This window comes from Echinococcus granulosus (genome assembly GCF_000524195.1).
Source record: "Echinococcus granulosus chromosome Unknown EG_S00020, whole genome shotgun sequence".
NCBI classification, from domain to species: Eukaryota; Metazoa; Platyhelminthes; class Cestoda; order Cyclophyllidea; family Taeniidae; genus Echinococcus; species Echinococcus granulosus.
In genome coordinates, this window is record NW_020170400.1 from 24019 (window position 1) to 47860 (window position 23842).

General features: G+C 41.3%; 2 protein-coding genes across 2 annotated transcripts in view; both read right to left on the minus strand. All coding sequences in view use genetic code 11, as the record gives it.

Annotated features, from left to right (window-relative positions):
• Positions 1-5: 5 nt before the first annotated feature.
• Positions 6-1664, minus strand: EGR_03669 (Kelch repeat and BTB domain-containing protein 3; the record flags this gene model as incomplete). The annotated part of the gene is made up of 7 exons (XM_024492918.1): positions 6-100; positions 185-324; positions 445-525; positions 605-1000; positions 1100-1240; positions 1344-1465; positions 1554-1664. The coding sequence occupies 7 exons, from the start codon at positions 1662-1664 to the stop codon at positions 6-8; spliced, it is 1086 nt and encodes a 361-aa protein (XP_024352575.1).
• Positions 1665-8519: 6855 nt separating this feature from the next.
• Positions 8520-23842, minus strand: part of EGR_03670 (Calcium-transporting ATPase type 2C member) — a gene marked incomplete at both ends in the record, with an annotated part of 28514 nt that continues 13191 nt past the window's right edge. Inside the window, 21 exons of the mRNA XM_024492919.1 lie at positions 8520-8698; positions 9610-9751; positions 9845-10063; positions 10156-10300; positions 10933-11168; positions 11567-11715; positions 11790-12150; positions 13539-13628; positions 14715-14911; positions 19066-19190; positions 19270-19544; positions 19698-20060; positions 20099-20305; positions 20344-20489; positions 21695-21830; positions 21909-22079; positions 22331-22398; positions 22478-22561; positions 22723-22832; positions 22910-23070; positions 23684-23838. Coding sequence (XP_024352576.1) covers positions 8520-8698; positions 9610-9751; positions 9845-10063; positions 10156-10300; positions 10933-11168; positions 11567-11715; positions 11790-12150; positions 13539-13628; positions 14715-14911; positions 19066-19190; positions 19270-19544; positions 19698-20060; positions 20099-20305; positions 20344-20489; positions 21695-21830; positions 21909-22079; positions 22331-22398; positions 22478-22561; positions 22723-22832; positions 22910-23070; positions 23684-23838 — 3719 coding nt within the window. The remainder of the gene's footprint in view (positions 8699-9609; positions 9752-9844; positions 10064-10155; positions 10301-10932; positions 11169-11566; positions 11716-11789; positions 12151-13538; positions 13629-14714; positions 14912-19065; positions 19191-19269; positions 19545-19697; positions 20061-20098; positions 20306-20343; positions 20490-21694; positions 21831-21908; positions 22080-22330; positions 22399-22477; positions 22562-22722; positions 22833-22909; positions 23071-23683; positions 23839-23842) is intronic.

The window sequence follows — 23842 nt, forward strand, 5'->3', positions numbered from 1 at the left end:
GCATCCTAGGGCCTTTCGGTTAGTTCGCCAGAGTCCAGGTTTAATACATCCACCTCCGAAGATCCGACTGGACTGCCACCACCGATTACACAGACCCAATCTAAAAGTAATGGAAGATCACGATGCGTTAGGTTTTTGGCTGCATCAGCTTGAGGACTTCCTAATGTGGTTTATGCTTGCTCACTTCGAATATAGACTACCGCACAGCCCTCTCGATAAGGCAATGTAAACTGAAAATCAGAGCCGCTTTCTAACTCGGGGATGCCCGTAAGAAGGCATTTTTGCCTTGATTTATCGAAGGAACCATAGGCAAGTAGATCTCTCCTAAATTGGAATGCACAACCATTTATTTAAGCCCTTTTTTGGATAAGTATTAGAGCAAACGTAAATTGTTAAGACCTCCTCTGAATACAGAGGACATTTGATGCCCCGAATTGACCTTACCTCCAAAGCGATGGAGAAGATGATGTAGCGGGTGGAGCAAGAACACCTCTTTGATCCTTAAGTGCCTTAGTAATCTGTTCTCTAAAAGATCAACATATCACATCCATCCTTCGTCCAAATTTGAAGGCGGTTACGTTAATCTATTCACTTTTGTTCTCACCTGTGTTCATTTAAGACATTGAGTTCTATTGCCATGTCGCGAAGCAAGCTGAGGATATCAAGCGGAAGTGCTTTCATGTTAAGATAGGAGATCAGACGCTGGAATTGATCAACACGATAATTGGAAGCGTTGGCGGGACATGAGTTGTCCAGCCAGCAGCAAATAGCCCACTGTTTTAGAATGTCCACCTCTACTTCCCCCTCTTTCTTCGCCTCGACAAGAGGGTCGGCAACGAGGGCGGCCATTCCCTTAGGCTCCATGAAAGCGCTAAAGACCGAGTTCGTTATGAGTTTCTCGAAGTGAACTCTGATAACTGGCAGACAGAGGGTCATGAGTTTCTCGTGCAGGGTGGAGTTAGCCACAGCCCACACCTCAGCTACGTTGTCCAAGTTAACCCTGTTCGATGGAAAGAGGGAGGCAGGAGGTGAGTCGGTAGGTGTGATGAACAGCAAATACTAGTAACCTGGTTTGCCTGATAAAGTGGCGGGCACTCACCTGGAACTAAGAAAATCGACACACCAGTCCATGATGATTTCGCAGCCAAGATTGACTGCGAGCAGGAAGAGACACAACGCATTGTTTGAGTTGATTTGTACGACGCCAGTGTAGGCGTAGGAAAGAGCCGCCTCCACAATGCTGTAAAGTGATGCATGGTGAACTTAAAGCCCAGCAGAGCCAAAGTCGAGTCTAAGGATTGTGAGGAAAGCTGCGAGTAGGTGAAAAATGAGGCAAAACTTACTCCGCAGAGAAACGTGTCCACAAGAGGCAATTGTTCGCTTCAGCAGGCAGCGCCTTCTCAATGAGAGGAAATCGCACCGCCAGCACAATGCGGTGTGCACTGATCTCTCGGCGCTCGCAGGTCTACAAACAGTGCGTCCGATTTCAGTAAAGAAAAAAATATGTGGCAACAATCTATTCAATCAGCAGTGCTAGCACCACCTTCACTTACCACAATCTTCAAATCTAAAAGCTTTTTACGATGACGTAGATCCTCAAATCTTAAGCACCCTACCCACCGCGTCTCCTCATTGCCATATGCTTTGCTATCTGTCTCCGCCATCGTCCAAGTCACTTGATTTTGACTGAAAAAGTCAAAAGCTGATGTAATAAGTAGATTTTATCCCTCCTTTTACCTTATAAATTCATGCAGCCTTCAGTTTGTTAGCCTATCAGATTAAAAGATTGTTTGATTGGATAAGCCCTGGAGCCAATTGCATTGCTCACTTCATGCTTGTCCATACCTAATTTACGATGATCAAAGTGAAATATAGAGGTTTTCCCTTAGTCATAGAGCATTAAAGCTATATTTTCAGGCTTTCTGGAACACAATTATACGACTTGCTTGCTCTACCACTCTCAGTCATGGTGGGCTTTGAAATGCCGTAATTGACATCATAGTGGTTATCAGCACCTTTAGTCTAACCATAAGTGATACCAATCAACCGGAGAAATCAAACATAGCCACGACTGTTGCGGCGTTTTAGCTATTCAGAAATATGACAAAAAAATAAAACCTCTAAAAAGTTTTAAACGGAAATGAATTCGAGAAATTAAACATGCCCCAGCAAAAGTTGATTTTTGCTGTTGTGCTTCAGATCGACAATTCAAACTACAAGTAAAAGGGAAAAATGCTTGTTACTTTGATTTTTCCAACAGAATTGTATCCTTTAAATCAAATCAGCTAGATGAATGGATTAGCATCATCACGGCTCTGATGTTCATGGCGTTTGCGTATTATTGTGGACCTCAGTTTTATCCCACAAATTAAGAAACTGTTTTTTAATTCAAATTTTTGAGGTGAGAAAAAGGAAAGAAGTTGGCAAATCACAACTACTTACTGTTGTTCACGAATACAAGGGCGGAAAGAGTTGAGGAGCACTACGATACAACTGAGAGCTACCTTCGTAACACTATCTGCCGAACTGTTTACAGTGCTGTCATTTAATGACGCCACCGAAGTTATCTCACGTCCCACTCCACTCAAACAGAAATCGAGCAGACATATATAAATACAAGGAGAGCGAAGGAGAGCAAGGCGACTGCAACACAGCGGAGACTTACTTCGTAAAATGAGCTACCCCGATTCGTTATGTGCTCTAAATTTCCTCGGACTTGGACTGAGTTGATTTGGTTACTTGGGTTAAGAAGGTGGAGGAAACGGGAGAGGCGACGCATTAAAGAGCCCTTGAACTCTGTCGACGAATAAAGGAAACTCATAAGTCTTTATCACCAACCCCATGTAAAAGGCTATTCAAGGCCACATTTGCGACGCCGTTATTTTGCTGTTGAGTCGATTTCAGGCACAAAAAATTCACGGTTTGAGAATTTACCTACAAACGACAACACTGTTTATCGCCTCATCACAATAGGCTCTTGTCCTCTAAATTTTTGTCTCATTTAGTAGGTCCCCAATATTATCACCATTCCTCTAGTTTCAGAATGAAATAAACTGTATCTATATTGTCTAACCACGTAGCATCTCCTTAAGGGTCAATTTTAATCAAACAGAACTTCATCTTTATCTTTTTTTCTGACGCTCCGCTGCCTCGTCTGAGATTACAGCGTAACGAAATGGCAACAAGTGAGTGGAAGGGACAGACGTCCTCTAGTTGGATAACTACTATCTCAGCCACTCAATAGTGGATCTTGGTGTACACCTCGGACAGCTCCTGCTCACACGGTCTGGTCTCGGAAGCAATCATTTTTTATATCGAGAGCAGGACTGACAAGCAAACCCACTTCTCCCACCTCGTCAAGCTTTGCGCCAAGAAATCCGTTGGCGTGAAGTCTTAGAAACTCATTATAAATCCCTTGCCTGTTATAAACACTGCTGGAAAAGCTGCCAAATATTTTTGTCTTCTCCTTTTACCCTGCGGTCTAGTTCTATATTCCTACCTCTTCTTCATTTCACCATATTTTACATTCTACCTTTCACTTTTGGGGCTTTTTGAAGGATCAGCAAATGCATTGTTGTATTAAAAGAGTTGTAAATGTGCTGATGTCTCTGGCATTGCTCGGAATAATGGGTTAGATCAAGACATTGGTAATTTTATCTCAAGTTTGTTATTGCCCTGAGTGAACACCTAGCTACTATAGCAGATGAACTTGAGCTGACTTTCCGCCAACTGGACAATTCTATATAGCATTTTTAACTTTGCATGAAGCACGCTGAAATGTGAATATTGATAGCCTTTGAAATATGCCATATCCCTTAATTTTTTAAAGTAATAGGAGAAATCGTATAGATGACGTCAAATTGGTGCACTAGGGTATTATCGCTTAAAGTAAAGGGAGATCATTAGGCGATCGAGAAACCAAAATGAGGAGTTGAATAGACAATCGGGGCACCGTATTTTTATGTAATGGCGGTTATTTGCGGTTATTGAGAGTGCCCTTGCCAGAAGCTTGTTCTCGAGCAAATGTAAGAGTCTTAAAATTTTAAAAATAATGATTTTGGTGAATCATTTATGAGCTATGTTCAGTAAGGCAACTAATATCTCAAGTCAAGATGACGTTATGTGTTGCCGCTCACCTTCAAGAGTTACGCATTTACCGGGACTCTGGGAAATCTTATTTTAATAACATTAGAAGATTGAGCAACTTTGCCAGAGAAAATACATAACGCGAATTCTACAACTACAAAAATCTAAATCTAGTCTATAATTCTTTGTTATTCATTCTTCTGTTTTGCGATAGGTTTCTTTTCGTAGACAACGTTGTCTATTTTTGCCTTCTCATGATAAAAAGTAATGAGGAGAATATTTTAACAAAGCAGCTTTTACAAGGCATTTTAAAATTTTCCGTTTTAGCTTCTGATTTATTTTTTAGTGAACCCGCAGACCAACGTAAGCTACAGGACTGCATTTGAGAGGGGTAAACAGCTCTTACTGATTTGAAGGTGATAGGCAGTGAGAATACGATAGATTGGAATGCTCAATCATTATTGTCTGAGAGCGTGTAAATGTTTCTCCAAACTATAACCACATATTAGAGGGATTTCTTTGCCAAAACTGGACTTAGAATTACATTATGAAATGACTCTCAGGAGGTACAAGGCAAATTGCTTTTGTTGTTGAAGCACAATATTGGTTGAAAACGGTGGAATTGCCGACATACATCTGTGACATTAAGATACCTTCCCACATGCAAAAGAAGTTAGATTCTGGCATACCAGATTCTCAGATGGTTTTAAAACACCGACTTTGTTGTGGTGACCGATGCAGTAGGTTGACCAAGGAAAGCACCGGGGAAATGAAGCTCTAAGGAGGGGAAGAGCTAAGCAGTAACAGGTTGTTTTATTCAACTGGGTGGGGACCATGGTCTCGACAGATTGCATTACTCCACCTGCCATGCTCTTTGAACCATGCAGTACTCACTCAGCTCCTACCTACACTGGTAATTAGCATGTTCTTCCATCCCGCATTGGCTTGGAGGAAAAAGATTTTTTTGCAAGTTTCTTATTATAATTCATTTTAATTCCTCAAAGGAAGATGCACTTAAATAAAACAAAAATAGCATCTTTGCAAAGGCAACCTTATTTACAAGTCCAGATAACTTAATCGCTGTGAAATCAGTATTTTAGCAGAAAATTCAGAAGTGCCGCCGAAATGTTTTGTCAATTTGGTTACCAAAAACTTCGCCATCGTAAGCCTACCCTTAGATACACCAGTTCCTAATGGACAGATTTAGCATTTTGACCTTCCACTACTGAGGGACGTCTTGTTGTAGGAAAGAACTTAGAAAAGATAAAAACGAAGCAATTTAAGTAGTTATTTAAGTAGTTGAGGGCGTCAATTTAGAGATGTTAAGTAAGTGGATCTAGATCAGAATGGTGACCTCTCTGCGAGTCACAGCTCGGTTAGGGAAAGTCGTTCCTATATGCCCAATTTAACGACCTCACTAGTTGTGCGACCGTAAAAAATCGCTTAATATTGCAGATGGCCTTAACACGCCAACCCCAAGTTGACGTGTCAACAGCGACAAGTGGCTCTTCACCCTTATAATTAGGGAAGAAAAGCTTTTCCAGAATGTGGCAAACATCGAGGTATTCCATCTACACATTATCAATTTAACTGGAACATTCTGCTAGCACACCCTTTCCAAATGTTCTACAATAATGTACCCAAAACGCTTCTTCATTTTATCCAGCTGAGTTTGCAGGTTCATATTACGTCGCGTTTCACCAATAATTCATGATACGCGGGGAACCAAACAAGCACATCGATGACTGACTGACATCCGCCAATGTTTTACACGTCCGTGGATGCTAAATCACGAGCCATCGGGGAGAAATAATGCTGGAAACCGGTACTGGTCAGAAAGTTATCAAATCCTTCTTCTATCTGAACGATTCAGTGTCAAAACAGGATTGACCCGCGGATTTACTGGATCCATTCATAATCTGGATAAGAAAACAGATCGTCTAGATTATCCTTCTTGTTTAATTTTCTGCACAATAGAGGCAGCGGACCATAAAATCGGTTGATGTGAATCCAAGCTGCCTACACAAAAATGACATTTTATCAATTTGTTTGGAATTTCGATCGATTTCCAATTCTAAATGGACAATTTTTAAAATTTATTGTCACAAATAAATAGTGGATAAAAGGAATCGACTTATTCACGTTGATATCAAAAGGGTGGAATGAAGGAGGCGTAGAAGAGAACGAAACAAAAGTGTTTTTTATGAAGCTATTTGGAAGTACGGGGATCAACACTGGCGCAACGACAACAATCTACGCAGCCTGTGGAGGTGTTTGCAGTAAAGCACAGCAGCAGAAGAGATATCTGTTGCTGGTTTTACTGCAAAGCCCTCCACAGTGGTTTTATTGTTGAGCTAAATAAGATAGCACGATACTGATCTAAATGCCAGTCAAAGAACCTATCAAAGGCCCAAAAACGTGTCGGAATCTTGACGTGGCACCGTGAAGAATGAATTCATAATATCGTGTAATATTGGGGATATCACGGGTATTTGTGAATAAAATCCTTCAAGAATATGGAGGAATTATTATACATAACCTCACGCATGTATCAATGAATACCTCCTTGGACCGACTGCTCATTTTGAACCGGATTTAACTACATTTGAATGCAAAAGCAACGCCGAAACTCTGCTTAACTGCGGTAAAAAGGAACTAACGACCATTCACAAATACCTCTTGCATGAAGAGAAAGTGCATGCAAATACACATCCCCCATTTAGGACCAAGAATTCAAAATAATCACTTAACATCTTATTTTACGTAAGAATATAATTACAAAAACAAACCTTTTTAATCTGACCTTCATTTCAGGCCATATGAACATATGGGCAAAAAGAAAATTTGATTGAGACAGTGGTCTTCTCTTTGGTATATGCGGAAAGGCCACTTCAAAAGACAAATTTCCAGGAGTACGTTGAGCCTCTGGCACACGGACGCAGAGGTTTCACCAACACCAATAAGAAATGACCGTGAACGACGCTCTGGGCAACCGATCAATTATGTAAGGTCGATCGATCCGGTGTGGTGGAAGGTATGAGCAGCACCCCGCGTGGCTCTTGACCAATGGGCGATCAGTTGGCAACCGTGCACTTGGTATATAACCTTTGGTTTCCACTTTGAAGAAAGGAGTCTCCCCTAGCGTACTTAGGCTTCACAAAGGCTGCATGAGTCAGAGAAGCAGAACACAGTAGAGGAAGGGCTTTCTATAAAGGAGGAAGAGGACTCAAAGGCCCAGTTCTTTCGAAGTCCTACTTCTATATATTTAAACGATGACAGTTGAGTAGATGCTCACTTGCCCTACATTGGTCCCATTTTCCTCCATACCGAGCCTTCTCATAAATCGGAACCAGTCGAGAATTTGGCAAGATAAGGTTCAACAAATTGCTGTCGTGAGAGACCGTAGTCACCATCAATAGTGGCAGTACGCACTGAAAAATTGGTGTAAATTCCGAAAATATTGCAAAATGCATAGGAGAAGGGCTGGTTTGATAGTTTGTGGCTATTACGTGGTAGTGTTTCACAGACGCAACGACCCGTATTCCACCTTCTTTTCGTAGAAGCGCTCGACCAAACGCAGCATTTCGAAGAATAAGCAGAGTCCTTTGATTAAGAAATAAATTCTTTTCATGAAGCGTAACTGTTGTCTAGTCCACATGCAATTTTGACTAATGCCTGGAAAGCGCATTCGCTGCTAAGCGATCGGCCAATACGGCTGAGGCATCCCAAACATTCTACTTCACTTCACCGTCGGTGTCCCCGTAACCCGCGTACTGCCTCTGCTTTGACACTCACTTTGAATGCGGGTGAAGTACTGTATTCAAATGTTAACCTTCCCTAAATAATCGTCTTTTCTACTTCACTCAGCCCTCAACCTTTCTGTGCTGGTTAAAAGAAAAAAAGTAATTCCAGAACGGAATATCTGCGTTGTTAATTGTGTCCACCGTTCTTAAAAAACCCCACCTTTTATGCCACTTCACGAAAAATTACGCATTGGCTACCCTCAGTGAGGCTAAGCACTGACAATATCAACTAGTGCGAGGTACCTGCAACTACGACCAGGACCAGCTCCAACTGATGTAATGATATCATCAAGGTATTTACATCACTCAAGTGCCTTAATCCAACTAAGTGCTTCACCACCGTATCGCATCTGAGGTCTTCTGCGAACCCCTGCAAGTTCAAGTTCCGCCAATTCCTTGCTCCATGCACAAACTGCCCTTCATACCACGCCACCTACAAGTCATGTCGCTGATCTAGTCGATGAAGGAAGACCAATGTCGTAGCTATCTGCCGCCCTAGTGACCCTGACTTTATCAAAATAACCCATCTCCAGACTTCCAGGCTCAACAATGAATATGATAAAATGTCATTACATAGACGACTCGTTCATAAAAGAAGGAAAAACTGAGAGGAGATAAAGGGGCGAGAGACTAGACAATGGACTTTGAGATTTCAGTACAGGAGCCACGATGAAGATAGCGTTGAAGCCTCCCCCAGAGACGATGGAAGAACTTCCATGGGTAAAGCAGTTGCAACACACTTATTTTCGACTTGCGATACTCCGAAATTATAAAAACGCTGCTTGATATGGCGAGGAGAAGAAGCCAATCTATAAAAAAATATGCCGGAGTTTTAATCGGATGAAAGGATCTGGTTTAGTTTAAATAGCCTTGATTGTGCATTTACGAGAGGACCAAGACAAAGCGAGACCTTCAGAAGTGTAAAAGGTGCGCCCTTTTACTAATGGCCACAGGGCACGTCTGAAAGATAACGGCAAAATCGTGTACAGGTCATAAAGCCTACAGACACTTATGGACGGCTTTAGAGCCACCGCAGAATAGTGACGGGAGCTCCAATGGCAGTAAGTCATTTAAGTGGGTTAGACATTTCAAAAACGCGCAGCCATCGACGACCTCGATCTTGGCGGTACCCAGACCACAGCAGTGGGTGTCAGTGCCGTGATCATGCAGCGAATAACTAACTAATTATGTACACCTATTTGACACATAATGACTCGTGAAACTGCACATTCACACACATTTACAAAGTCTAAAAGCTAGTACAAACTGAGTGCCCAAGATATTCTAATTATACTGACAAACTGCCCATTGGTGAAGCTTTCCGGCTGTTAGTTAAATACTGGACAAGTAAATAAACGGCCGAGGAGGCCATACCGAAAAACAAACGCAGTCCTCTCCTTCCAGTAACCGACAGTTAGGCTACCAACCCATTAACACGGAGCAGCAAAACGAGTTGAAGAGCATTTGTGGACCTTAGAATATATCTTCCGCCCTCCTGCATAACGGATTCAAAAGAATCGGATACGCCAAAAACTACCTATGAGATCGTTTCGACACAAATATATCAAATGAATTTATCTGTTGAGGAGGGAATGCCTTCATTCTACTTATAATTTAATCAGTCTAATGCAAACTCAAAAGTCAATGCTGTTTAGATCGAAAAGGAACAATAAAAAAAGTAATATTTTGGACTTAAAAATTCCAGTTAATTCGAACTTACCACTGGCAAAGATGGCCTCAGTTTGGAAGACAGATTGAAGCGGTGGGAAGTAGATAACACAAATCTGCCCGATCAAAGACAAACTTACGGCCACCACAAAAACGCGATTTGAGAAAAAGCCGATTTTGAAGATTGACTTTTTCTACAGGGGAAAAAAATGCCAAACACTTACAAATGCCCCACTCATTAAAACAATAAGTCAAAGTACTTGTATATCCAGTAGGAGCATATGTACCTGGGATCGGCAGGAAAGTGCGTTGAACATGTCAAAAAGGACAAAACAAGTGAAGGTCATTGTTGTGTCACGAGGTGTAACCTTCCCGTCGGCAGTCATTTCACGATGAAATACAAAGAGGGTTCCACAAACAATCGTAAGGGCCGAGATGAGAACGCTCTTAATGAGGCGTCTATCCAATATCGACTCCTGGACATGGCGCGGTGGCTGATTTACAACCTTTGAATCAGAAATATTTAGGCCACTTAATTGTAGAAAAACGGTTGAGGGGAATTTCAAGAGATGGAGAGGAAACCAAAGATAGTGCTCACATCAGCGTCCGGTGGTTCAACACCAAGGGATTGGGCTGGCGGGCCGTCCATCAGAATGTTAATGTAAAGGATCTGCATGGCGTTCAGAGGATTGGGTAGGGAGAGGGTTGTAGACACCGCTATTAACGAGAGAGCAGCGATGGATCTGAAGGAAAAATTTCACAGTTTAATCCCTTATTTCTACATTCTATTCGCCTGGGCAGAGCTTAAAAGGACAATATAATAAAAATTCATATCGATAACCTTTACTGTAGATTTGATGAAATCTGCTTAGATATGAGAAATCCGAGCAAAATGAGACCCTCGAGTGATCCATAAAACAAAGGAATGAGTGCTGTCATTACAGTACATAGCAATTCTAATCTAAATAATACAGAGAGCGATTTTATAATTCAACCAATCGACAACCTAATTGTTAACAGAAAGCGGTGACAGGATCACTCCAGAAACTCCCCGTATAATATCTTCCCCGTTCATTATTAGCGAGAGAAAAACTCATCATTCATCCTTACAGCCGCAATAAAACCGAAATTTTGCAAAATAAATGGAAGCAAACGCCTTGAACCGCGTCAAAATAGACTAGTACTGAGTAACAGCATTGTATGTAAGAAGACAGAACACTACCTGGCTTCATGAGTGCTACGCAAAACTGTACCAAAGTTGTCAAAATTATGTTAAGAAATAGAATAACAGGCAAAGCGGACGATCACAAACACGTCATCTACTCGTAGGTAGTAAGAGGACATTATTCTTTTCAAAACAAGTGAGTGATCTTACGTAGAGAGTTGAAAGCGGATAAAATTGCAGATGTTGGCGAAGAGCGCCTTGCCTTCCTCCATAGCCGCTAGGACGGAGGCAAAGGCGTCATCGAGGAGAACGACGTCTGCGGCCTCCTTACAGACGTCGGTGCCGCTAGCGCCCATGGCCACTCCGATGTCAGCCGACTTAAGTGCGATTGCGTCATTCACTCCGTCCCCAGTCATGGCCACTACCAAGCCGCGGTTTTGCAGCGCCTAACGGACAGGCAGACGCACATATATGACGGCCCAATTTTCTCATCACAGCCCAAATTTACAAATAGGCAACAAAATTGTTGTTCGGATTCACTCTTTCGTCAGGCATACTAAAGAAACAAATCATGTACCACTTTGATAGATTGAACCTACTGACGCACAGGAGATTAAATGAAAGCGACTGAAACAAATAGTATCACTGTAAGGTCCAGAAAATATACCAAAAAGGGTCCTACTGGTTCAAGGTCACAATGTACGCTTCAAACGAAAAAAAAGCAAGGAAAAGGCGGATTCATACGAATGGCAAACATTTAAGACGATTCCCGTGCAAGAACTTTAACCGACAGCCACGTGGATAGAGATTTCTCTTTACATAAGAAGAGCAATTAGTATTTTACCTTAACAATTTTACATTTGTGACGCGGACCAGTGCGGTAAAAGACAGTGACACAGTGGATTTGCGACTGCAACTGATGCATGTCCATTGCCTCCACCTCGTCTCCACTTAAACACATGTCACCTGATCGGTAGAGTGAAAGGCGGGAGCCTGAAACAGAATGAATTTAAAGCTGCAAATGACACGTACTCATAATAAACTGTCTTGTCAATATTATGCCTCACCGATAGCACAAGCTGTCTCCTTCGAGTCACCAGTGATCATGATAACACGCACACCGGATAGATAGCACGTCTCCACCGCACTCTCCACATCAGGTCTTGGAGGGTCTAGGAGACCCACCAACCCGGCAAGGATAAATTCGCCATCGACAGAGGAGCCTTCTGCAAGTGCCAGAACTCGCAGACCACCGCTCGCTGCCATGCGTGATGCCTCTGCTAAAATACCGAGACGTTCCGACTCGCCTAGCGGTGCCACTGGGCCTAATTCAGTGATAGAGGTGATAGCCGTGGAACGATAATACGTACAGAGCGGAATCACACGGTCTGGCGCGCCTTTGATGAAGTAGCTGGAGGTGCAGGGTTTCTGAAAGAGCCGTCAAAATTACTAATGCCATTTAATCACTTGGGAGGAATTTTGCACCAAAAGTTCCAATAAAAGGCAAGCCGAACTGTTAAATGCAATGCTAAATTAAAGAGTTAAGTATCACCGAAAATCTCTCCGATTCTGATAATTCAACTCATCTTTACTTCAAATTTGATTTACAACGTTGTTTTCTCAATATTAAGATCTAATTTATCTACCAAAGCTAGATTTATACTGTCATATCGATAGCAGAGTGGAGCACACTAGCTTTCACAGGCCTTGCGCAAGCCTATCGACAAAGAAAAGTACACTTTTGAAACATTAGTAGAGAAATTGAACAACATGTTTGAAAAGGAGTCGAGGGTTCTGAAATGAATTAATAATTTCTAACGACATATTCCCTACCAACATCACACACGACGCCACGATTTTCGTAACTGAGATTCAGGTCACAAACATGACACGTACCCTACATTAAATCCAGTCGTAAACAAGCTAGCTGGTGGGCTTTCTTCGGAGACTCTGATATTAAACGCCTCAACTGACGCAAGGCAAGGAGCGCAACGACGTTCCTAACTAAGAGCACGCTCTAGTCGAAAAATCAGACTCTATGTCCTCAGTTCATTTACCAGTAGGCAAAGCAATGCAGCCGAGTAGTTTTTAAGCACCGACTACTTTGCGATGATAGGCATGGAAGGTTGGCCAAAGGAAGGGCTGCTGGCGACACCCAAAAGCAGAGAGAGGGTGCGTAGTGATTTGGCATTTTGTTTACTTGTCTGCTGCACTGTGTGGGTACTTAAATTGCCTCCGATTTCGCTTCCGATCTACGGCATGGTCTTCGGACTATCCCAACAGCTTCTCAAATTCCTCTGCACGTTAGAAAAGTAGTATTTTTCACCACAGTAATTTGGCTTGTTACGACTTCAAGGAAGACTTGGGGCAATAAATAAAATCTCATGGAGGCTACGTGGATATAAAGTACCAATAAAATGTCCCGTGTGTGTCACAATTTAGGGAATTTATGTATTCATTATAATTTCAACTGGGAAAAACACGAGTTTAGGAGTGGCACAACGTTCCTGAAGCTGTAAAATTGGCAGCAAAACAAAGCAGTATCAAAGCGACCTACGCTAAGTCTTGCTGAGGCAACTTGCACGACCATCATTTTCCGTTCTGAATTGAATGGCCACTCCTTTATACGCGTATTAATTAATCGCGGATCAGGAACTTGCATCTGAATAAAAAATCCTGTTTTAATATTTCTACCTTTATATGAGACGAATACAGACAAAAATCGGGTCAGCATCCATCATAATTCGATTTAATGAATGAAATGCCAGCGAGGAAGGTCACCGATCATAATAATCTAAAATTAAGGGAGAGCTTACTTTTGCTGCTAAGCAAAGCAAAGCACCCTCTGTGGGCTGCCCGCAGAGAACGCCATCCTTCAGAGAGGCATTATTGCACAGGGCTCCAATCTACAATAGTTAACCATATTTATGATCCCTGTGCCTAAGCTAAATGATTTGAACAGGTAAAAATTACGCGTTGAAATCGGACCTTTACAGGCAAGAATAGAAAATTTGCATACGAAGTGGCAATTCAACGTAGAACTAACATAAACAAGTAAGCTTTTAATCATATAGCAGAGTTAGTTCTCGTGTACCTCGCTTTAACCAATCAATGGATGTGTGGCTTGAAATCTGGACTTTTCGGTAGAAAGTGCGTTAGCAGATTTTGATACAGTTAGAATACATCCTTGATTCAAATGATGGAGCGTGGAAAAATTGCCACGTGTGGCCATTAAACCCGAATATCTGCTCCTCTTTTACTAGCTCTTTTAATAGCACAGGTTGACCTTTCAACAGAAATTATGAGTATTTTTTATGTTTATGGAATGCTATATCCCTACAAGTCGCCATTGAAAGGATTCCATAATCACTACTTTTACATGAACATAATTTTCCTTACGTAACTAAGTTAGATTAGAAGGTCATAGACAGCTTTAATCGATGAGCACCCATAGTTCAGTTCCTGTGTAATAGAATGGAGTGACCTCAAAGCATCACTTAACTGATTACAAACCACAAAATGAACAAAACGAGTCAAGAAATTTAACCACACAAACGCAGGCCAAATTAGATTGGTCAGCTGCTGACCAATCAGAAGCACGACCTTGTGCAAAATATCCTGACTAAACGTTAATCAGATCGCCCATCTGTTTTGTTTCCGCATAAACATCTAAAATTACCAAAGTCAATTTTAATTTTATACTTATTTTTTTAAGAAACGCTTTTCAATAAGTGAGCAAGAACTGAGTTATCGCACTTTGTCCAGAATATGAACAAAATTTGATCGCTTCCCATGTAGATAAGTTTTAGTCTGAGCAGAGCGTAAACTAAGCCTAGTTGGCCAACAGTCAAATAGGAAGAATGATTACCTGAAGCGAACACGTCTTAACCTGCCTTCACTTGAAGTCAAAAGCAGTATGTCCCTTCCTAATTGCTTTGAAAGAACAAGTATTTTCATTGGCTAATGCTTAACTGGTGGGAATTGTGACTCACCTCGACCAATCGGTGAAGATTGGCATGATGCAGAGCAGAATGCGACCTGCGCTCCAGAGTGATGGCCCCGTTAGCCGGGCTATAGCCCACACCACTCACAGTGGCGCGTTCCAAGGCACTGGTGACCACGTATGTCACCGTCATTTCGTTCTTTGTCATGGTGCCCGTTTTGTCAGCGCAAATCACGTTCACGCAGCCTGTGCGAGGATCAAAGGGCAAAACATTCCCGGAATTTTTTTGCGGGGAGCCTTAAATAAGTACTAGAATCCTTCCACCCTTGGTTATTTTCGAAAAACAAAAGTTTGCGATCTCCTGCTTTCCAAAGTTTTGTGAAATATTACCAACATATAGCCGGAATTATTTATCGTCTCTCGATATAATCAAGATCTTTTCATTGTGCTGTTTGGCTTAAGCCTCTAAGTTCTCTCCGAATCCTCCCTGTTCGGGTGAAAGAATAAATGAGATCAGTCTAACGGAATTAAAAGGTACTGATAATAATCATTTTCCTGAAACACCTTTGTGTTCATTACCCAGGTGGATAAAATATCCCGGAAACAAATTCCCACCTTTCAAAACAATCAGATCCATCAGTCATTTTAATATCCACTTTTACTAGGTATAACCTTTGAATGTTTAAATATATAACAAATTTCTTGTGAGAATCAAAACCTAGCTATTCGAAAATCACACTAAACCACATTTAATCACTGTTATTTTTTCCCAAAGGCACAATAATCTAAAATGAGACTAAAGCTGTCGCGCATCTTTTGGAGCGAACCACATCTATTGCATTTAAGCACAAATATTGAGAAAAATCTACTTATTAATCCATGGACAACAACTAAGACCTCTTGACAAGGGTACTAGTTAAATTTTGGAAAAGGTACAAACTTGAAAGACAACTTTTAGTGCTTTCACTACCACTGTCCAGCCTGTGGTGGTCGATTTCCATCCAGAACAGATGCTGGTAAAACGGGCTTTATGAATATTTATCGAGTCCTCAATAAATGAGAACAATGTGGATGCAAGAGTCCCATATTCCGGGGCTAATAAGAGGATTTTTGGATTTTAGATGACGGCTAAATAAATTGTGGTATTGTGGTATTTGATTTCCCTCACCATCACTCGGATTTACCACACCATCTTATAAGCTGCCAGAAAGTGATATTATGTTTGCCCGGAAGCGGAACACCAGTACACGTTAGGAAAAGTAATTGTCAGTGATTACTTAACCGCTCGAAATCGGGTGTAACGAAGCAATTGAGACCCCCCTCCCAGCAGCAGATATTCTGGTCTAGGAGGAAAATTGACCCCCAAGGCTCAGCCGTTTTATTGTTTAGCAACAACTAAAAAAGCACAGACCTATTTTTTTGTATCACAAACGGGCAACGAGAAGGATCCATCAAAATGTTGACCGTGTCATAGAGATCAAGACAATAGCAATGACCTATGACAAAGACATAACCGGTTGTAAGACCATCTTTAGCAATAATCGCTTAAACGCACAGCAAAACAGTTATCGTAAGAGGTGATACCTAGAATGTGAAAAGGATATATACCTCTGTCAAAATTCAACGCCATGCCTAGACGTAGTGATCACAGCTGCTAAAGCCACTCAAATCGAGTAGAGAGGGTTTACCATTGTTATTTTACACTCGTGGTGAAATCTTAATAGTAAGTCAAAAGCCCAGATGAAACTTTAGCGTCAAATGCCTTTAAACAACCTGCAGATGGTGCCCTTGAGGAAGGGTTGCATAATCGAGAAAATTATTGACAACGCGTATTGCTCTGTGGCGCAGCGATTTTGGCGGTTGCTTCGAAAAAAAAAAAAACTTGTGGACGAATAACGAGTCGCCATTGAGGGCCTACCTGCTGGCTGCTCCACATTCTCAACTGTTATAGATCTCAAGCAAAAACTCCAGTAAATACCAGTTTTAGGACAAAAAATGCACGACGAGTACATATTAACTCAATAAAGTGTAAGATTTTAGGGCATTAAAGTGAATGGTTTTTTCCAGTAAAAGCGGATAAAATAAAAAATCTTATAATAGAGCTGACAAAATAAGCTCATTGAAACGCCGGAGAATGGACAAATTGCATCAGATTGGTTTGCAAATGCACTTCGCGGAATCACTCGCAAGTTGTTGTGTCAAGCCATTGACAGGTCCAACAACTGATGGGGGTTGAAAATGGCATTTCAGTTGTTAACCCCCATTTTATGAAAATTTCCCCCATAATTGACCTGAGGGACGCAATTACTAACAGATGAAAAAATATAAACAAGCGATGTAAATTAATAATTCCTTTCTGAAAAACCAACTCTAATGTATATTTGCACGAAGAAATAGAAACACGGAGCTCACGTAAGAAAAATACGTACCTTTGTAGGCAAGCAAAATTTTCACGCATTAAAAGGCTTCCGTATTTGATGGGACACGGAAATCTTATTTTATAAATGGACAAGTGGCTAAGAAATTGAGAGCTTTCCTTTAAAAAAATAAACACTAATCAATTAAGGACCAGTAATAGATTAGTCAGTTGATCTGCTAGATAGAGAGACAGGAAGGGAAATATTTTGGCCTTTGAATGAAGCAGAAACGAAGCCAATTAGGCTGGCAAGCACATGGGTTACACACTGCCCGGTGTATGTGCCATTGGGGGCGAGAAAGTGACCAATTTTGTGGGCCTAGGCGAAGGCACCCAGGCAGAACAAGCGTCTGTGCCGGTTGGCCTATCTTAGGATGAACATAGCGAGAAAAAAATGAGGGCTGAAAACAAACGGAACCCAAGTCTTGAAATGAAACAAACCTAACTATGAGACTCATTTAATCGAAAAGGTAAAGATACACCACTGTCAGGAGCTTTTTATTTCAATACCAAGGCCATACAGCCTCACCACTTTACATTCCAGGATATTCTTCCATGAAGAAACAATAGAATCTACCCCAAATTGCGTGACATTTAACTTATCAGAGCCGGATTAAGCTCCATCAATTGGCCTAACGATTCACAACGTTTGTCCGCCGGTTTTACTGGACACTACAAAGGCAGTAGATAATGGAGGCGCTAGTCCAAATTTTAGCCCAAACATTGGAAAGTTCTAAACACCTTGATAAAATTTATACACTTTAAAATGTTACTGAGCCACAATTGTGTACGTTTAAATATGTCTAGAAAATCGCATTTTTATCACTTTCATAGTCGCCAGAAAGGTATCACTGAGTCTCCGTCTGAATGGATATAACATTTTTGTGCAGAAAGTAACAAGATCAATCAGTTTCACGTAACTGGTAAATCATTGCCAGAATTTAAAACAATCCACGAAATAAACTTTAATGTTTCGATTGGAGCTTAGATCTTGTGGAAGAATTGGGTGGAGGAAGTTGCTCATAAAAGTGACCAAGTTTTTTTGGGTTTTTATATTCCATAGGGCATGAAGCTAAACTTTACAAGGCTCAAGTGGAACGGGGAAGCAAGTTAAATGCCATAAAACGAGGTGGCTTGAATGATTAAGGCTTTATGATTATATTTACCCGATTTGGCACCTTCTTTTATAAATCTAACACTTTTATATAAAAAAGTTCATGTTTTAGTCTTTTGTCATGGTTCCCGTGCAAAATCCACTGTTTTGGTTAACCAGTGATTCTACCTGTCAACCGATTCTAGGTAAACTTCAGGTGAGATCTGTGTGGTTTCATTTACATATGTTTGCTGAACCAGTCCTAGAATCCAGACCATGTAGTTGTGAAAATTCGGCATTGTTCGTACAGTTACTACACACTTCATTTATATTTAAAATGCAAAAAATAACTCACAGCAGTTCGTCTATCTCATCAAATACACACCTAAAGTGCTACATTAACTTATGATAGGATAATACATTCATCGAAATGATATAATTTAGGTCATTTTTGAGGCAAACTAGAAAAAATACCGAGTTTGATAAGCAGTGGTACAGCAGCACAGGTCATAAAAACGCCTTGATCGGTTGATTGCGTGTTTAACAGGAAAAAATTGCTTATGGAGTTCTGTCTACTCTTTAGCATGTATTTAATGGTCTCACCGATCACAGATAAAAGAATTCACTCTTAAGCATAATAGGAGCTTGGTCAATTCCAAGTTCAACGGGGTAGATAAAAGTGGTAAGCATCGATAAGCGGCAAGACCTCGATGCCGAATACTTACAATATTAGGACAAATTCTTCTTTAGAGCGTTATGCGTACAATTAAGTGGCTATAAAAGCTCATTTTGAATCAATCTGATCGAATCAAAAATCGACTGAAAAGAAGTAAAAAAGGCTGGTGAAAGTGACAGAGGAAAAACCTTGATCTTAAAGAAATCACTACTTACCCAACGTTTCAACAGCAGGCAGTTTTTTTATTATAGCATTCCTTGCGGCCATTCTCATTTGGCCAATGGCTAAAGTAACTGTCACTACAATAGGCAAACCTTCAGGGATCGCAGCCACAGCGAGACTGAAATAATGAAGCCGATTCTTATATTCACATTCTTAAATGAGACAGCATAACTCAGTCTAGAAGCCACCGTGCTCACCTGACAGCCACGGTAATCAATTCTAGGAGATTTCGCCCCTGAGCAAGGCCAAGAAATACAATGCCAAGAATAATAACGCCTGAAATAATCGATAAATGCTTCCCCAACCGGTCCATGCTCTTCTGTAGTGGAGTTCTCGGAGCCTCTTCTGTTTGCATCATCTTAAACACTTCGCCAAATTCTGAGTGCTCCCCGGTTGCTATAACTACGCCAATTGCATTGCCCGAACGGACCAAAGTGCCCATGAAAGCAATGTTGGTGAGACGATGAGCTCCCTCGATTCGTTCCGGAGGAAAACGAGGTGATGTTGAGAGAGGCCCAAGATTTATTAAGGTCTCTCCATCTCCCCACGAACCGGCGAAACTGTCATTACGTTTGAACACAATGGTAGATGCAGGACTTTGAGACGAGTTGGAAGGGGAGCTAACTTCAGTAGTCTTTGGGAGACGGGGATCAGAGGGCTGTGAAGGGAGACGATTAGAGCGCTTGGCAACAGCCTTAGTCTCTCCAGTCAAGTTTGACTCGTCGATTCGTAAATCGGAGGATTCAATTATGCGTAGATCGGCAGGAACACGATCTCCAAGGGAAAGGTAAACGACATCACCAGGAACAAGATTGGAGGCAACTATTGAATAAAGTTTCCCCTCACGCAAGCTAAATTGACGCAAAATAATTATGAAGAGATACACATACCAATTACACTTGGGAGGCATTAACTTTTTTAAAGACTCAATCGTCTTTTCTGATCTATAGCCCTGTACAAAACCCACTGTGACCACAATAAGAATGGCCTAACAAGTGTGTAAATTAGTGGGTTAATACCGTATACCGTGGAAATGCTAACAGCGTCATCAAACTGTCCCATAAGTATACTGACAAAAGCGGAGACAATGAGAAGGCCAATCATGGGTTCAAAAAAGTGCTTAAGATATTTCAGCCATAGCGGGTCTGGCGGTTTGGCTTGAAATTCATTGGGTCCAATTTCTTCATATCTGCGTAGGGCTTCAGAGTTCGTCAAGCCAGTCTTTAAATTAACCTATGGACCTTAAGTAAAATATTTAAATAAGCCCTTACCTCTAATATACTAAGAACCTCATCGGCGTTACAAAAAGATGCAGAACTACACTTGATATGCGAAACCATTCTATGAATTAAATTACGGGCGTGCAGTGACCACGTGGGCCAAGTACTGCGGTGCAGGCTGGTGAGTTTCGACTGACCTAGAAGAACCACTTCTAAGCTTAATAAAAGCCTTACAACTATCTTTAGAAACTAGCCATACCCTTGCCAAAAGCAACCTTGAATTGTGAAAAAATACGAAAAAAAAAACCTTTTTTTGAGGTGAATGACCTTTTTGAAGGTTGGATTATGGATGGTATTTTCCATAAAAATCCACCCTGATATGAAAAAGCGTTGCAGTACCCAAAAAACCAACTTCTAAGAGTTTGCTTCTTTTGCGCAAGCAAAACAAAAGGCAATGTTATCAGTTTTGCATACAGCTTTTATGCTTGCCTCATTTGTTACCGTGTTCTTTGCACGCGCAATGAAGCGAAATTATCTTCTATTTAACATTTAACCAGTAACCCAAATCACCTCTTTTCTTGGTCTATGTTTTTGATTTGTTTGATGCCAAATTTGGTTTTTGCAGCATCCCGGGCCTTTGCTGAAGTCGCAATTAGCCGAAGTATTACGGAAGACCATACTGTAATACGATAGTGGCTTATCCCTCGGTATTGGTGAGGCTCCACTTTTGTACTTTGAATTAGCCTTCTTGCTTCTCGCTGGGTGGGCTGGCCTTTGGGCCATGCCAATAGCCCAAACACCTTCGCTGTGCTGAATATATATTCTGCCCGAGTATTGCGTCTTCTTTCGTCTTCTCGGAGTCTCTACAATACTACCCACTAAAGTAAAAGAAGTTGAGGCAGCTAGCATGGCCCGAAAGCCCTATTGCAGGGCAAAAGTGCAACCTACAGAGGCCGAACTAGATGAGTGATTAGGCCCACAGCTAAACGTACCACCTGATCGTTACCTTGTAGTGCCAGTATTTCTTTGCCGTACTGGGCTGTAAATACAACTCTCTCCAGCCATGTCGCTAACACCACCTATTCCTGAATCCCACGAAGGCTTTGGCTTAAACACGTTTCTGCGGATAGTAAAGAAGTGTAGGAGTTGTGCACAGGAGCCCTGTGACGCTTGAATTTTTCAATGGTTATTCTTGTGACAACTACGGCAATTTTGCAACCTTAACTTTGAGAAACAAAATAAATAACACAACTCAAAGAAAGTAATCTATTCACTTGTCAAACATCAAAGAAATCGGAAGACCAAGAAAGTGAGACCGGGTACTCAACAGGGTTCAGAATAATGTACTGATCGATTAAAAAGTAAGGGGAGGTTAAATTAAACAAAAATCAGTACATAAGACCTTCAAGATCGGGGTAGGATGGCGGCCGTTCAACCGATTTGGTTGGAACTGTATCCAAATTCAACCCAAACAGTCGGATACGAAGTTCCAAGTTGGAGATCAAATTCACATCATCAGCGAATGCAGCACTGGTAAACTAAAAGCAAACGAAAAGCGCAGCTCTATCAACCTCACTCCTTAAAGACATAAGAAGACATAGCGGGTACCAACTGACCTTCTCTTTTCGGAGGCAGCTAAAACCGTCAACCCACGAGGTCTGGATGTACTCCGATGGAGCCCCGAGAATGATTTGATTGAGCCGATTTTGTTTCGCCGAAGAGGGACGTACCATGATATCCATCTCTTGCTCAGTTGGTTGTTCTGTGTCAATCGTCAAGACAACAGACTTGAAGGAAAAAAAACAGTAAATCTTTAAGAATACTAATCTTCAAAATGCCCGTTTTTGATTGGGCAATGCTTCCGCTCTTGCCATTGGTCAAGGAAAGAAACATAGTGACACCCTGGAAAATTTAATCTCGCGAGGCCCGCTAACTGAATATACATTACATTTACAAATAGGATTTAAAACTTTAAATACAAAGAGGCGTTTCTCACTTCTAGGTCATGCATTTTTTAGAAAAAAATCAGTCAAATTACCCAATCACGATGCTTGCCTTTCCTGAAACCAGAACCAGGAGCCATTGTGACAATTGATGAGAGAGGCCCTTAAATGTGAATTTAAAAAGTCTTTGTGATCATTTATGTAAGTACTTACTCAGCATTTCATCCAAAAAAAAAACGTACATATTTCCACAATGCGGTTGTCGGAATCCCGAACTAGAAGAAGATTTTGATCTGATGATAGAGAAACACGCAAACGTTGCACCCCTGAGATTAGAAAAAAAATAATTCGACAAGTTGTCAAAATCGATTTACTGAATCATGCATCAAATTTCCTCGTCTAATTCCCCGGTATAATACTTAAAATCCAAAGCTAAGAGTAAAAATGCATTGATAGAGAAGCTTAAGGAAAAAGAGAAGCAAACAACCTTTTTTTGTATGTTTCATGTAGACCAGCGGTGGACCATGGCTCATGGTAAATAGCCGTTGCTTGGTAACCGTCTCAGTATGCTGCTTCACCAAATCCCGGTGCAGTTCCCTGCAAAGACAGCAATGGACATACTCCCTCAATATGGCCCCAACTCATAAACAATGCTGTCGGAGTTTCACACTCACTGAACTGCCGGGTGGTTCTTCTCCTTCTCCTCCTCTCGCATCCGCCACTCGCGTTCAACGGAATCCAGAGAGAAATTGGACAACTCTCTGGCAAACTCCTCAAACGTATATGGGCAACTGGAAATTGCGTTTTTCAAGCTTACGCTCAGTGCTCGTGCAATCTAGGGGAAGTACACGCTACTGATGTTATTTAAGCAACCAATTGGACACGAAAAATGGGGCTAAAAAGGCAACCAAATGATTGTTGGAGTTTTAAATGGTAAGAAACTTGCCACTGAGTGTTTTGTAAGCCCAAGCTTGGAAGAATGATGCAGGTGGCATCGTAATCATCTTGTGAGCGCGCAAAACCAAACCAGCCAATGGGGTAAGCGGGTGGATGAGTGACCTACCATTGCCTCAGCGCCACAATTTCAAATTATTAGAAAGGAATTACACACTTACGCACGTACATGCTCACACGTGTAAGTCTTTCATGAGAACAAGCAAAATGATATGACAGGTGGCTAAGTCAAAAAGGATGATATTTCTACGCCGATTTTTTTGGCTTGCAATTTTAAAAACAAATGCCTTGCATTTTATGTCAGAAAAAAAGCCCTAGTTACTCATCCGCTCGCAAATACGATCCGGAAATCGCTTTAAGTAAGAGAAAACATCGTTAACTAGTGTGAATTTAAAAAGGGAGAAACGCCCCTAGCTGCTCAATTATTCGTTAAATTTGGCCGCCAAAGTTTGGAATTTTTGAAGTTGAGGAAATTACGATTGGTAAATATTTACCGTTTCCAAATCACATGGCTCAGCGTTCAAGGCGAACCAGAAGTCGTAGAAAGTATCAAAACAGTGGAGAAAGAGCTCTAGGAACACGGAGTCTGCATTGGGTGAGCTCTGGAAGAGTAGGGGATTTAGTTGTTCGTCCTCCACAAAGGGATTGCCTGG